This window comes from Lissotriton vulgaris, chromosome 8, assembly GCF_964263255.1.
Source record: "Lissotriton vulgaris chromosome 8, aLisVul1.2, whole genome shotgun sequence".
Lineage (NCBI taxonomy): Eukaryota > Metazoa > Chordata > Amphibia > Caudata > Salamandridae > Lissotriton > Lissotriton vulgaris.
In genome coordinates, this window is record NC_141696.1 from 538,155,014 (window position 1) to 538,169,368 (window position 14,355).

The following is a 14,355-nucleotide window of genomic DNA, read 5'->3' on the forward strand; positions in this document are numbered from 1 at the left end:
TCTGATTCTGGCTATAGGATCATTATATAACGCCTGTATAGCCCTAATAAATCCCTCGCCTATCCCAGACCACCTCATAGTTTGCCATAAGTACTTCCAAGAGACCCTATCGAATGCCTTCTCGGCATCTAAGAAAAGTGCTGCCATAGGGTCTCCCAGGCCACCTGCCGCATCGAACATAGTTAGGACCGTCCTGGTATGCTGCGTTGTCCCTTTACCAGGTATAAATCCATGTTGGGCAGGGCTTACCAAACTCTCAATAACCCCTGACAACCTTGTAGCTAGTATTTTAGAGTAGACCTTGACATCAGCATTCATCAATGTGATCGGCCTATAAGATCCTGTGTTTTTTGGGTCTTTCCCCTTTTTTAGGATTACAATGATATCTGCTCCTCCCCAAGATGGGGGAGCCCCTTCACCTTTTTGTGCTGAAATCATAATATTAAACATATCATTAATCAATACATCTTTAAATACTTTATAAAACTCCACCGGAATCAAGTCCGGCCCTGCAGCTTTACCTGATGGTAGGCTATTCAATGCGGTGTTAAGCTCATCTAGTTGTATTGCCAGCTCAAGTTCTTCTCTTCTATCTTCAGACAATTTATAGGTTTCAACTCCCCTTAGGTATCTCTCTATATCAGTAACACTCTCTTCCTTCTCTGGGGTATAGAGGGTTGTGTAATACTCCCTAAAGACCTCTCTCACTTGCTCTATCTCGCTTACCAAGTTACCCTGGCTATCCTTAATTTCTTTAATATCTGAAGTAGCCATTCTCTGTCTCGTATGGACCGCCAAGATATGTCCTACCCTCTCACTTAGTTCATATGCGCTCTCCTTTTTGGACAGATAATTATTTGCCTCCTTCTCTACTATGCCTTCTACTGCTTCTGCTTTCACAGCTATAATTCTGAAGAGATGTGATTCCACTGGAACATTCTGTGTTAAGGCCAAAGCAAGATCTTCTTCCTCCTTTATCAGTCTCAGTCTTACCTCCTCCAGTCTCGCCCTCTCCTTCTTCTGTTTTGCTAGGACAAAACTAACTGTCTCCCCCCTTACTCCCGCTTTGAAAGCGTCCCAGACCATTCCTGAACTGGCAGATCCTCTATTAATTTCCCAATAAAATTTTATCCATTTTTCCATATGAGCTCTGTATGCGTCGTCTGTTAGTAATGATCTTTCAAACGTCCATTGTGACCTAATATTCTGGCCCTGTCCTAGTTTGAAAGTTAAAATCAACGGACTATGATCTGATACTATCCGAGGTTGTTTCTCAATTTGGACATCCTGGAGTATTATACTAGAAATTAAAAAATAATCCAACCTAACCAAAGTCCTATGCGGGGCCGAGAAGAATGTGCTACCATCTACCTGTTGCTGTGATTTAACCCAAGGATCTACCAGGGAATTATGTGAAACCAGATCTACTAAAGCTTTATATACTTTCTTCTTCCTACCACCATATTGTCCACCCGCCTGCAAACAGGAGCCATCTGGAACATGTATGTTTAAATCTCCGCAGCATACTATTGGCTCAGGCCATTGAGCTAATTCAATGTCCAAGTATTGTAAAACGCCAGGATCATCCTCAGTAGAACCATAGACTGACGTCAGCGTAAAGGTCTTTCCTTTAAAGCAGATTTCAAGGATGACCCACCTTCCCCACTGGTCTTCTTTCTTTCTTTTAATCGTTATCTCCCTAGTTTTACCCAAAACTGCTACTCCTCTTGTTTTTGTCCCTTGTTTAGTGTTGGCCAATAATCTAAAACCAAGTTGTTCCAATAGGTAACCTCTTGTACCTTCAATATGTGTCTCTTGCAAACACACCAAGTCCAATCTCAGAGACTTTAGCAACGCTGCCACCCTCAACCTCTTGTTAACACAGTTGAGACCACAAATATTAATTGAGGCGATTCTACACGTCATCATACTGCCACAGTTTCCTTATATGAAAGACTGATCTTTTTGTATACCACATACTCCGGAGTTTGTAGGATGTGTAACTGTGCTGAGTCAAATATTGTGTATCATGCATTTGTACTTTTTTCCCCCCCCTCCCACACCCACCCCCCTCTCTCCCGTCTCCACAGTTCCCACCCCTCCCACCCCGGTCCCCCCCCCTCTACGGGCAAATAGGTCAAAAGACCTATGTGTGGCCGCTTTTGAATTGAGTCAGTCGCTTCCCCTCTCAGCCTAATCTCATCACTAGCTGAGTCCCTGGCACCACTTATCGTTTAAAAAACTATACTTATAGTGAAAACCCGTCTATTATATCCTTACCATCGACTCAAGCCCCCTTCCTATTCTTCAACTCTTCAATGAGCTGCTGTGCTTTAATTTCGGAGATGACCACTCTTATTTTCCCTTTTGTTACAACTTTCAGTTTAGCAGGAAAAAGGAGGTATGTCTCTGACCCTAATGCCTGTAATGGTGCAATCAGCTGTCTGAGCCTCCACCTTCTCTCCACTGTCACGTGGCAAAAATCGGGCCTAGCGAAAAATGCGATACCCTCAAATACCCTCTTGCTATCTGGTCTAGCTTTGGCAATGATCTCTTCCCTCAGCAAGAAGTTCCCTACATTTACCAAGATCGCTCTGGGATAAGAGCCCTGCCCATCTTTCCTGGCGCACTGTTTCAATGTAAAGGGATATCTATGCGCTCGCTGTATCTCTTTATCCCACTGCCAATCTGACTCTGGGAAAGCCCCTTTTAACAATTTCACCACAAAACGCCTTGTGTCCTGCCCCTCAATCCCTTCTGCCACACCCAAAAGTCTAATGTTATTTCTTCTTTGGCGATTTTCAAAGTCTTCCAACTTCCATTGGAAATCCTCCGAAAGTTTTTCTTGATCTGACTTGAAAGATTTGAAGTCGCCCATCTCATCTTCCAGCTTGCCTGTTCGCTCTTCAGCCTCTGTTACTCTTTCAGCTAGTTCATCATACAACTTATTCATTTTCCTCATTGTAATTTGGATTTTTTTAGTGTCCTGTCTTGCTCTGCGGCTTTCTGCTCTAGCCTCTGCTTGCATCTGCTTCAGTGTATTAAACAGGAGTTCAACTGGGAGCTGATGCGCTGTATCTGAGCCTGCTGGGGGGGGCCTGGGTTATTATCATCCCCATCCTGGTATGACTGTGATGTCGCTGAATAATCCCATAATAACTTCTGGGCCGCCTCAAACCCCCCTGCTAGCTGTCTAGATAACTTCAAGGACTTCCTTCTAAGGGTGGTATCTTTATCAATACTTGAGTCTGAGTCTGAGTGTACTCCCTCCTCTGAACTTCCAGTGCTTGTTTGTTCAGGGTCTGACTCCTCATTCACTGAGAAGAAGCAATCTCCCTCTGCAGAGCCACCTTCGGCCTTACCTGCTCCTTCACCAGTTCCATTTTTGCTCGCCAGGCTGAGGGAGCTCCCCCATGTTTTCAAGGGCTCCAAGCTCGCTAATTTCATTTCATTTTCCACCATCAGCAGGGCTCCTAGCATATCTGCATTGCCAAATTCGACCGCAGGCTGGCCTTGACTTTCCTGATTTTCCAAAGATTCTCCAGCCTCCGAAATGTCATTGTTACCTTCTGGCTGCAACTTTCCTTCTCTCTCCAGTTGCTGCAGCCTCTCTTGTCGTGTTTGCGCCTCTGCCTCTGCCTCTGCTGTGTCCGTAGCGGCAGCTTCTTCCCCGAGCTCTGGCTTACTGCTGCCGAGTCCGTGATTCAGGCGTTGCCTAGCAACCCCACCTTTGGCGTCGTCAGCGTCCTCGAGGACGCTCTCCTGAGCGTCCGGTTTTCCGCTGCTTTCTCCGGGACCAGTGAAGCCGCCGATCCCGCTGCTGCTACCGCTCCCCCGTCTACCCCTTGGTCCTTGCACACCGTCCGTGCGCTGGTGTGTTCTCGGGGAGAAAGCTTCAGTGACGGTAGGCTGCCGCAACAATGTATCTCTGCCTTTCAGTTTATCTTGCTGTCTGCCGGGTTTACTGACATTAGTTGCACGCAGAGTATGTTCATCAGAGCTACTGCATTTCTGATCGGGTTTCTTTTTTCCTCCGACCACGACCCCTGTTTTAGGGATAGCATCCGGATTGGCACCTGGAATGCGCATGGCTTTACTCGCCTCAGACGTACTCCCTGTTGCATCACTCGGCCCACTCGGCATTTTCTTGTCTTTCTTGTCTTTTTCTCTCTGTATTTCTTGCTTCTCTTGCCTTTCATTTTTCGCCGATTTTGTAGGCATTGTAGTTGTATCAGTCTCTCGCGCTTGTGCTTCAGCCTGCTGTAAGAGGGTTTTCCTTTTAATTCTTAGCGCAATCGTACTCATCAGGCTTTTGGCACCTCTCTTCAGCCAGTCGAAAGCTCGATAGCAGTAATAAGCTTGCTTAATAATTAACCCTGAGTAATTTGCCTTTGAAAACTCTGGCTCGTCGTGTACCAGCCATACCAGTGCCATTCAAGTAAAGTTAGGAAGACCATGGATTTCAGCTTCTGTACATCCTACTATTTCTTCCTCAGGCTAGAGAGGGGAAAAATGCGACTGCTCACAGCAATCCAGCGTCGGCCATCTTGCCCCCCATCTCTTAACCCTTCACCAACTTGCAGAACTGATGACATTGCGCGTTCTCTTCTGTGGCGAATAGATCTAACCAAGGCTCTCCCCACTGCTGAAAGAGGCCTTGCGCCACGTCCGAGTTCAGACGCCATTCGTGATCCATCATTCACCGACGGCTGAGTTGGTCCGCCCTGGCGTTCAGGGAACCTGCCAGGTGTTGAACCACTAGGGTCACACCCTGATGTTCCAGCCACTGCAGGAGGAGCAGAGCCTCCTGGCATAGGGTCCACAACCCCAGTTTGTTGCAGTACCACATGGCAGTGGTGTTGTCCGTGAACACCTGCACTACACTCCCCTGGACAGAGGGTAGGAATGCCTTCAGTGCAAGCCGGATCGCCCACAGCTCCAGAAGGTTGATGTGGAGCCAGGACTCCACCGGAGACCACAGGCCTCTGATCTCAGCCTCTCCCATGTGCCACCCACCAACCTTGGAGAGACGCATCCATCACAACTACGAGCTCCGGTTGAGGTAGGGAGAGGGATCTGCCGCTGACCCAAACGTGGTCCGTGAGCCACCACTGCAACTGTCTTGCAGTGGCCTCCGAGATCAAGACCTGGTCGGACAAGTTGCCCCTATGCTGGGCCCACTGGAACTTCAGGTCCCACTGCAGAGCCCGCATCCACCACCTGGCGTGATGCACCAGAAGGATGCAGGAGGCCATCAGCCCCAGAAGCCGCAGCGTCAACCTGACCGAGACTCTGGATAACAGCTGAAAGATCAGAATCAGAGCCTGAATATCCCGAACCCGCTGTTCGGGAGGATATACCCAAAACTGCGCAGAGTCTAGAACCGCTCCGATGAAGAGGAGCTTCTGAGAGGGACACAGTTGTGACTTCGGCACATTGATGGAGAACCCCAGCAGGTGCAGGAGGTCGGCCGTAGTCAGGAGGTGGCTGTCGACTGTCTGGGGCGAGCCTGCCTTCAACAACCAGTCGCCGAGGTAGGGGAAGACTGAAACCCCTAACCTGCGCAGATGAGCTGCGACCACCGCCATCACTTTCGTGAACACCCTTGGGGCGCTGGTAAGGCCGAAGGGGAGGCCGGTAAACTGAAAATGCTCGTGGCCTACCGTGAACCGCAGGTAGCGCCAGTGGGCCGGCAGGACGGGGATGTGAAAATATGCTTCCTGCAAGTCCAATGCTATCATCCAGTCTCCCGGGTCCAGGCCAGCTAAGACCTGAGCCAAAGTCAGAATTTTGAACTTCTCCTTCCGGAGGAAGCCGTTGACGTTCCTTAGGTCCAAGATAGGGCATAGGCCTCATTTGCCCTTCTTGGGAACCAGAAAGTAGTCAGAGTAACAACCATGTCCTACTTCTGGCCCAGGAATGCGCTCGATGGCCCCCTTGGTCAAGAGGGCCGAAATTTCCTCTTGCAGAAGTTGCAAGTGATCCCCCGACATGCGGTGGCATGGCTGGAGGGGTTGCCTCGAAGGGGAGGGAGTAGCCCCTTCGGACGATTTGCAGTACCCACCTGTCCGATGTGATGGTGCGCCAGTGGAGGATGTGATGGGGAACCCTGCCCCCCACTGGAGTTAAATGGGCCTGAAAGCTTAGACTAGGAAGGCTTTGAGGCCGACGCTGCGGGGTGCATGTGGACTGGCCGCTCCGTTGTCTGTTACCGCCGCGACAGTAACCACATCCACCACCGCACTGAATGTCAGTCTGCGGCCCGTGGCTGGTAGGACATGTGGGAGCACCCCTTCCGTGGCCACGAAAGGAGCGCTGGGCTGAAGATTGCAGACGCGGGCCAACAGGCCCAAGGATTTGGCCGTAGCCCTTGAGTCCTTGAAGCGTTCTAAAGCATGATCTGCCTTGCCACCAAAGAGGTGGCTGCCATCGAACTGCATGTCCATAAGGGTATTTTGGACATCGGCTGAAAAGTTGGCGGACCTCAGCCAGGCGTGGCGGCGAAGCGCCACAGACGTGGCAATCGCTCTTCCTAGCGAGTCCGTGGTATCCGGTCCACATCGTATGGAGTACCGCGCTGCGTCTCTTCCCTCTACGAGGGCCTGAGCGAGTTTTGCCGGGTCTCCTTCCGTGCACTCAGGCAGCACGGCTGCAACCGTATCCCACAAAGAGTGGGTGTAACGGCCCAAGAGGCACGTGGTGTTGACCGACCGCAACGCCAAACTAAGGGAGGAGAACATCTTCTTTCCGAACGTTCATACCTCTTGGATTCCCGATCTGGTGGTGCCGTCGGGAATGCGGATTGGGAAGTAGAGGCAAGGATAATCAGGCTCTTGGGGGTGGGGGGGTTGGAAAGAAACTAGGGTCGCCCGGGGCTGGGCGGTGGCGCCTAGAGACGTTCCTATCTACAGGGGGACCTGTAGTGGGCCTGGACCAAGTGCACAACAGGACGTCTGTGAGAGCCTCATTAAATGGCAGTAGAGGCTCTGGCGAGCTTACCTGCGGTTTAAGAACTCTGTGAGGATGTTAGACCTCACTGTTGCAACGGGGAGCTCAAGAGCCAAGGCCTTGGCTGCCCTAATCAGCCCCACACTATAAGCAGCCCCCTCCTCCGTAGCCACGGTAGGAGGGGAGAGGAAACCAGTGTCTGGGGAGGTATCCAGGCCACTGGCTTCCCCTAGTACCTGTGCCCAGTGCTGATATGACTGGCACTCACGTGCCAGGGGGTCCTCAGACCCCCCCCCCCCCCGGCTCCCTCATCGTCCATGTCCTGAAATTCAGGGATAAAGGATGGGCCCAGATCCTCAAAGAATTTTTCTTCGGCCGGCAACGAATGCGGAGTCGAGTGACGCCACTCAGACGCCAGATCCAAACCGAGGGGTGGACCAGGGACGGCGCCGAGGATGGGGGGGGGGGGTAGGGAGTCAGAGGAGCGATGTCGCCTCTTACCTGAGGACTTGGAGCCCGACGAGTGGTGTTGACTCGCCAATGTGTGTATTGACTCCGGCCCCGCGACCTGTCCCTCGACCTACTTCCGGACCGGGACCTTGAGCGTCACGGGGCCAACTGCCGGAGCTCGAGGCGCTTACGGGACCGCTCCCGCCTAGCCTTCGACGTCAAGGCCCGACAGTCGGGGTACGACTGGTCATCGTGGTCGGGCCCCAGGCAATGTAGGCACCAGCGATGGGGGTCAGAAACCGACATAAGTCGGTTGCAGTCGGCACAGGGCTTGAACCCGGGCATCCCTACCGGTACCGATGGAGTCGTAGACGCTAAACTGATTCAAAAAGGATAAAAAAAATTAGTCAAAAAGTGACTAAGGGTACCACTTTCTCTGGACCTGCGCTTGCTGGCGCGGAAAAAAGAAGAACTGACGTCAGCGCGCAAGGGCGGCGTCCAAGTACTCCGATGACGTCATCCTGGTGCCAACGACGCAGACAACGGACGCGGAGCCGCAGAAGACACCTACCGACGCGCAGGGGTACTGCTACGCAAAATTTTCCAGATCCAGTCTGACGCCTGGGGATATTCGAAGGTAAGGAATCTAATACTAACCTGTTTCTTTCAGATGGTGGTGTTCTCTGATCTGCTCTGCTCTTTTGTCGTAATTTGACGATGGCTGGGTTAGCGCTTAGCTTTGCTACACGTTATTTCCCTTAAATTGGCCATATTCGAAAACGCCATTTTGTATGCTACGGCGGCCATTTTAGGGAATGAGCGGCCTCGTGATCAGCATGCCCTTTAGTCCTTTGTCCGTGCCGCTGACCACTCGAGTTTGCCCAGCAACAGGCTATTTTTAGTAACGGTCAAGCCTGTACATGCGCAGTTCCAGCTGACCAGTCACCCCTCAGGAATGTTCCGCCAAAACTGACCAGTGGAGTTGTAACCCCTCCCATGAGTTGGCTGTGTTCCAAAAATGACCATATATGTACCTAAACTCTGTAACCTTGTACCGCCTACCTTTTATTACCTGTAAATTGTATAAAAGAAGGACTCGCACCAACGTTCGGTGTGATACTTCTTGCATTGCCGAAGGGTGCTGTAGGAATGTACCACCACCCCATGGGGTCTTAATAAACTTGTCTTTTGTACTTTTCAGTTTCCGTGCCAACAGTTCTTTTGGTGTAAGTGGGTATTTCTGCGGAGCATGTAGGCCTTGGGAACCCAATACCACACTTTCACTGTGCTCTTTTTTCTCGTTTAGTCAGGGTGGACCTCCTCTCACAATGTGTGGAAAGGGTTTGGCATTCGAACCTCCAGAGCCTCCACCTTCATACTTGGAAATTTAAATGGGCAATTTGGGTGGATGTCAGCTGTTGCCCCTCTACAAAGTCGCTTATTCTGGTTGTTGGTTCTAGTGTAATTCTTGGTGCGCCAAAGATGAAGTTAGCCACCTCAAGGTGTGCTTATCTGACATGTTGCACTTCCTGCTCTACTTGACCCGGCAAGGATTTGCGGTGGGCACTTTTTTTTCCATGTCTCATCAATTAGGTTAGGAGCTCTTGCATGTGTCTCACTGGCAAATTCCTCAGCTGACAGCTACTAAGTCAGATGTATCCATAAAGGACCACCGAGAACTAAAGCATGGTACAAGGTACCGCAAGAGGATGTCCTTTTCAGACCTCCACGACAATTGTTTGAGGTGTCTGGGGCAGGCCATGATCCCATGGACCTGAGACCCTTCCTTCTCCATGAACCTGAAGACCATAACGAAGCAGGAGGCCAAAATATTTTTGGTTAAGGCCCACAAGGTAGTCTCTCAAGTGGACTCCCACTCAATAAGTCACCCTCCAGTCAATGGTCTCATAAGAATTCTTCTCACCAAAAAACACAAGACGTGCAATCCGAAGGAGAAGTCCGGTCTTCCTTAAGGAATTGGCCCCATTACTTTGACTATTCAAAGTCAGAAAGTCATTCCCTGATGCCAGATTGCCGACGTTTCTGGAGTGGAGTGGGGCGTCGGCGGACAACAGACTCTTGGAGGGTAAGAATTCCAGATCAGAGTTTCCTGACTATTTGCCTAAACTCCACTCAGTTTGAAGCCTTCTGGAAAGCAATGTTGGACATTTTCAAAGCGGCTCTGTAACCTCTCTGGGTCAGTGTTTCCCAAACTGTGGGTCGCAAATCGATTTTTGGTGGATTGCGCTAGTCCAAGCAATAAATAAAAATGCCTTTAAATTCTGTACTTGTTTGTCACATTTGCTGCGCTTCAAAGACAGAGGTCAAATATCATTCATTATCTTCTGACAATTTGCGTTTCTTTTCTCCTAATATGGGGGTTGGTGTTAACTAACTCCCCTCACTTTGCGGTCAGAGAAAGGAAATTGAATAACTTAAAATATTGCTGGGGTACAGAGTGAGAGGAAAGGCTGTAATTTTTGCCAACAAAAAAAATGCAAATACCTGTAAATGAACTGTACACATTCAGAAGTTAGGAAAGGAAAGATTAGGCACATTTAACACATTTTTAATAGGATCAAAATATATCAAAACACTTTACTAGGTGTTCTCCTGTTATCCTGTTAATAGTATTTTGCTGAAATGAATTATCAATCTGTAGGAGTTAAATATGCATTTGACGGTGGAATAAGCATTGTTTGCTTCCTCTAAATTTGCAAGAGCTTAATGCATAATGCAACAATCAGTATGGTCACATTAAAATGTTCTATTGAGAAATACCGCATTTTCAGAATGTTTTTTGACAACGCAAAAAGCACTACCTAGTACATTTGTAGAAGACATCCCCATCAATGAATACTTACTCCTTGTGCATGCAGATACTGTACAGTTTTTGTTATTGTGTGAAGGACAGCACTGGCTTCTCGTTCAGAGAAAAATTTCTGCCTAAGAATTTTGTCTAGAAGCTCTCCTCCTTTCATGAGTTCTGTTACAACGTACACATACTTCCCATCGTCATACACCTGAAAAAGAGTATTTCAGTTAAATGCATTTCAAGTTCAAGAAACATCGAACTGCAGAAGGACATTCCTTCCCTTCAAATGATGACATTTCTGCTCAAACAGTACAAGCTGTTAGAAAATGAATAAATCGAAGAACTCTTAAAAGTAACAGAATTTATAAACATGCAAATCTAACAGAGGAAGTAGTCCAGACCTCGATTTCAGGAACAGTTTACAGAAACAACAAGCACACTGGGGGGTAATCAAATGAAATCAGATTCAGTGTGATAATTCATGGTGTGCTATAAAAAAAATTGGAAGCAGCTTAAAACGAGGGCCTCGTACTCCTGGCATAAATCCTTAATCCAATGCATGAAAGGAGTGCCGCCATTCAGTCAGCAAGCCAATTTGAACAGAGTTTACCCATTAAAGTACAACCACCCATTTGCTGTTCATGTGAGCCTTCACCTAACAGAACGAACAGGTGCAGTGCAGGGGCCAAGCCACTGAAGTTTGTGTCGCCTGGCCTGCTGTAGTGAGTAGCAATGTCGGGCGCAGTAGGATTTGTGGATGGTTCAACCAACAGCCAATTTATCTTACAGGTGTGTCAATACTTCTTTTACTGGTATGGGGAATACCATTAAGGTTAATCCCTGGAGAAGTAGAAAGGGGACCTCTGATCAAATCACTGGTGCTAACTGTTTTCAGTATAAGTATAATTTTGCTTGATGACGATGCCTACTATTGAAGGAATTGCATTTTATCCAGTAGTGCTTGTATTACTAATCAACAGGCTCCCTTTCCAAACAAATTACCCCAAACTGTTGCTTTGGCTGTTGAAAAATAATAAGTGAAACAGCCATGCAATCAAATTATTCTTTCATTCATGCACCGATTCAACACTAGCATTTTTGCGCCACAAAGATTAACAAGCCTCATCAGTTTGTGGTCAACAATGCGATCCAAGTACTGGCTAGGGGGGGATGTGTGAATAACTTATAATCACCTGTTGGCTAATGAAGACTGTCCGGTCCAACTAGAATGGCTGCAATTTTCATAAGTTCAAATGCTACCTCAACCACAGAAGAGCATGGTTCTTCTTGTTGCTAGCTAAATCTACAAACTTCCTGATTCCATATTAATAGCAGCATGGGCTAATTTGGGTACAGTGACTGGCATCTTGTCTGTCTGCAGGCCGTTCCTATGATGGCCCCAGCCTAGGGAGAAGTGGCTGTGTAAACTGGCTAAGACAAAGGGGAATGGGTTGGCTACCTCACCTACCCTACCACGTTCAACAGTGCGGAGAGGGGTTTAACAGTGGGTACATGGTGAATGGAGTGTATGGAAAAGACTGTCAGCCATGTGTATATACACAGAGTCCCATGGATTCCCTCACCTATCAGTCCATTCACAACATACAAGCCCACACATAAACCATTCTTCATAAATGTGACCGATATGGAGGCCAACATCCCCAGTTACAGGGGACTGTATGCAACTTTTCCGGGGCGAGCCAACAGGCTATCTCCTGAGAGGACTGTACAACTTTACAATGAATGCCATTTTCACATAACCTTTACAGAGCATGGTAAGTATATGTACGGTAAGTATATACCTTATTTTTTTTGTAGGTAACTTAACCTCCCATGTTTGTAATATACGTCTTACCTCCCTTTACCACTAACTACCTCACAACCGTAACACTACCTTTACCACTCCCGGGTAAACTCTAAAATTACTTTTTACCCCCCTTTATCTCCAACCTATCCATTAATCCTGAAATTAACCCTACCTCCCTTTATGCTGCTCACCCCAAACCCTAAATGTACACACACCTCCCTTTACCACTACCCACCCCATAACCCCTAAAATCACACCGCCTTTTACCTCTCCCCAACCATAAATCCTAAAATGTCCCTTACCTCCCTTTACCACTACCCACACCCAAACCCCATTTCTTTTTAAAGATCATGTGGACTTGTCCGCAGCATTCGACACCATATCCCACGCCATCCTCCTTACCAGATTAAAGGAGATTGATATTGATAGATCTGCCTTGGCGTGGTTTACCAGCTTTCTCTCCGAGCGTACCCAGAAGGTGAATATGGGCCCTTTCAGCTCCCCCTCGGCCAGCATCACCAGAGGAGTCCCGCAGGGCTCCTGTCTTAGCCCTACGTTGTTTAACGTATATGTCTCCCCGTTGGCTAATATTATGAGGTCCTTCGGGTTTATGGCCATCTCTTACGCTGACGACACGCAGCTGCTGTTCGCTTTTAAAAAATTTACCTCGGAGATAAGACAATCTTTCTCCAACGGCATGACTGCGACCGCCAACTGGATGGCCACAAACTTTCTCCAGTGCAATGTGGGAAAGTCCGAGGTCATGTTATTCGGAGAGGCAAAAATCCTGTGGACCCCTGACTGGTGGCCCTCCAGTCTGGGGCAGGCCCCCTCCCCTAAACAGGTGGTGAAAAACCTGGGGGTTCGTTTAGATCACGACCTCACCCTTGCCCACCATGCCAGCACCACGGCGGGATCCTGCTTCCACATTATAAGCCTCCTGCGGAAGGTGTTCCCCCTTCTTCCAGACTACACAAGAAAGACGTTGGTCCAGGCCCTCATTCTGAGCCGCCTGGACTACTGTAATGGCCTTTTCTTGGGAGCTAACGAAGGAGTGCTTAATAAACTGCAGGTGGTTCAGAACACCGAGGCCCGCCTGGTGACCAATGCCCCCCCCTAGAACTCCATCTCTGCCCCTTCTCAAGGCCCTCCACTGGCTTCCCATCCGGAAACGGGTGGAATTCAAGATTTGTTGTGTGGTACACAAGAGTCTTTACAACCTCGGTCCTCACTATTTGGCCGAGAAATTTGTATACCACCGCTCCTGCCGCAATCTCCGGTCCAGCAACCAACTGTTACTCCAGGTTCCTAGACACTACAAGACCAGACAGGGCGGTCGTGCCCTTTCCATTATGGGCCCGCGCCTATGGAACAATCTCCCTCTTTTCCTTAGAGAGTGCCCGAGCCATCTGGCCTTTAGGAAGCTCCTAAAAACAACTCTATTCTAGTCTGGAGTGCTGTTTGTCCTGTTCTCCACAGCTCCGCGCGGAGATACACCTTCGGGTGTGATGCCGGCGCGTTACAAGCCCACAAATAAATAAATAAATAAAAATTATGCCATTTAAAAATATATACTCACCTGTGTGGTAAAGGCATACGTGGTAAAGGCCATTTCCAGCCTGAGGGGGCTACAAATAAAATACACAGACACCACCACCAGTCACATCAAAGCCTGGCCTGAGAGAGCAGTAACCGTGCTCACTAACAAGCATTTGCAATGCAATCGGTCTCGCCTTTGGGACCCTATATGTATTTAGCTATGCAGCACATTAACCTGGGTGCTGAAACATCTACTGTTCTTTAACATGGAGGGAAAGTAAGCACCAAACTGCGTGACACTCCAGGTATGGGAACACATGGAGAGAAATTTTGCCTTTCAGCGGGAAATAGTATTGTCCAAAGCTCTGTTTTTAATATAAAATCAGGACCTTCTGTGGTCATATCACTGAAAATACAAGATTTGAAAAAATATTATTGTCTACGGGTGCTTGTGGAAGACAATTTCTATGGACTGGAATCTAAAGAATGCTAAAGTGATTCTGGTATTTTACGGACCTCTGCTGATTGTTTTCTATCAAGAAAGTTAAATTGAGGCAGTTGCAAGAAACACAAGCATTTGCAATGCAATAGGTCTCGCATTAGGAAAGTTTGAGCTATTGGTATTGTAAATGACACTTTGTATTTATGTGTTGGTTTTGAAAATAGCAAAATTAATAGCTTTGTCATTTACAATTCCAATAGTTTTAACTGTCGCAAATGTGACCCCTATAGCATTTGTAATGCAATATGCGTTGTATTTACGTGACTTAGATGTATTGATATTACAAACAACAAT

At 48.1% G+C, this 14,355-nt stretch overlaps 1 protein-coding gene across 4 annotated transcripts in view; it reads right to left on the reverse strand.

The window, feature by feature from the left end:
- The window catches only part of RPS6KA3 (ribosomal protein S6 kinase A3), a 796,620-nt gene that overhangs the window by 228,434 nt on the left and 553,831 nt on the right, over window positions 1–14,355 (reverse strand). For all 4 annotated transcript variants that reach the window (XM_086934351.1, XM_086934352.1, XM_086934353.1 and 1 more), the window contains one exon: window positions 10,263–10,421. In XM_086934351.1, coding sequence (XP_086790477.1) covers window positions 10,263–10,421 — 159 coding nt within the window. The remainder of the gene's footprint in view (window positions 1–10,262; window positions 10,422–14,355) is intronic.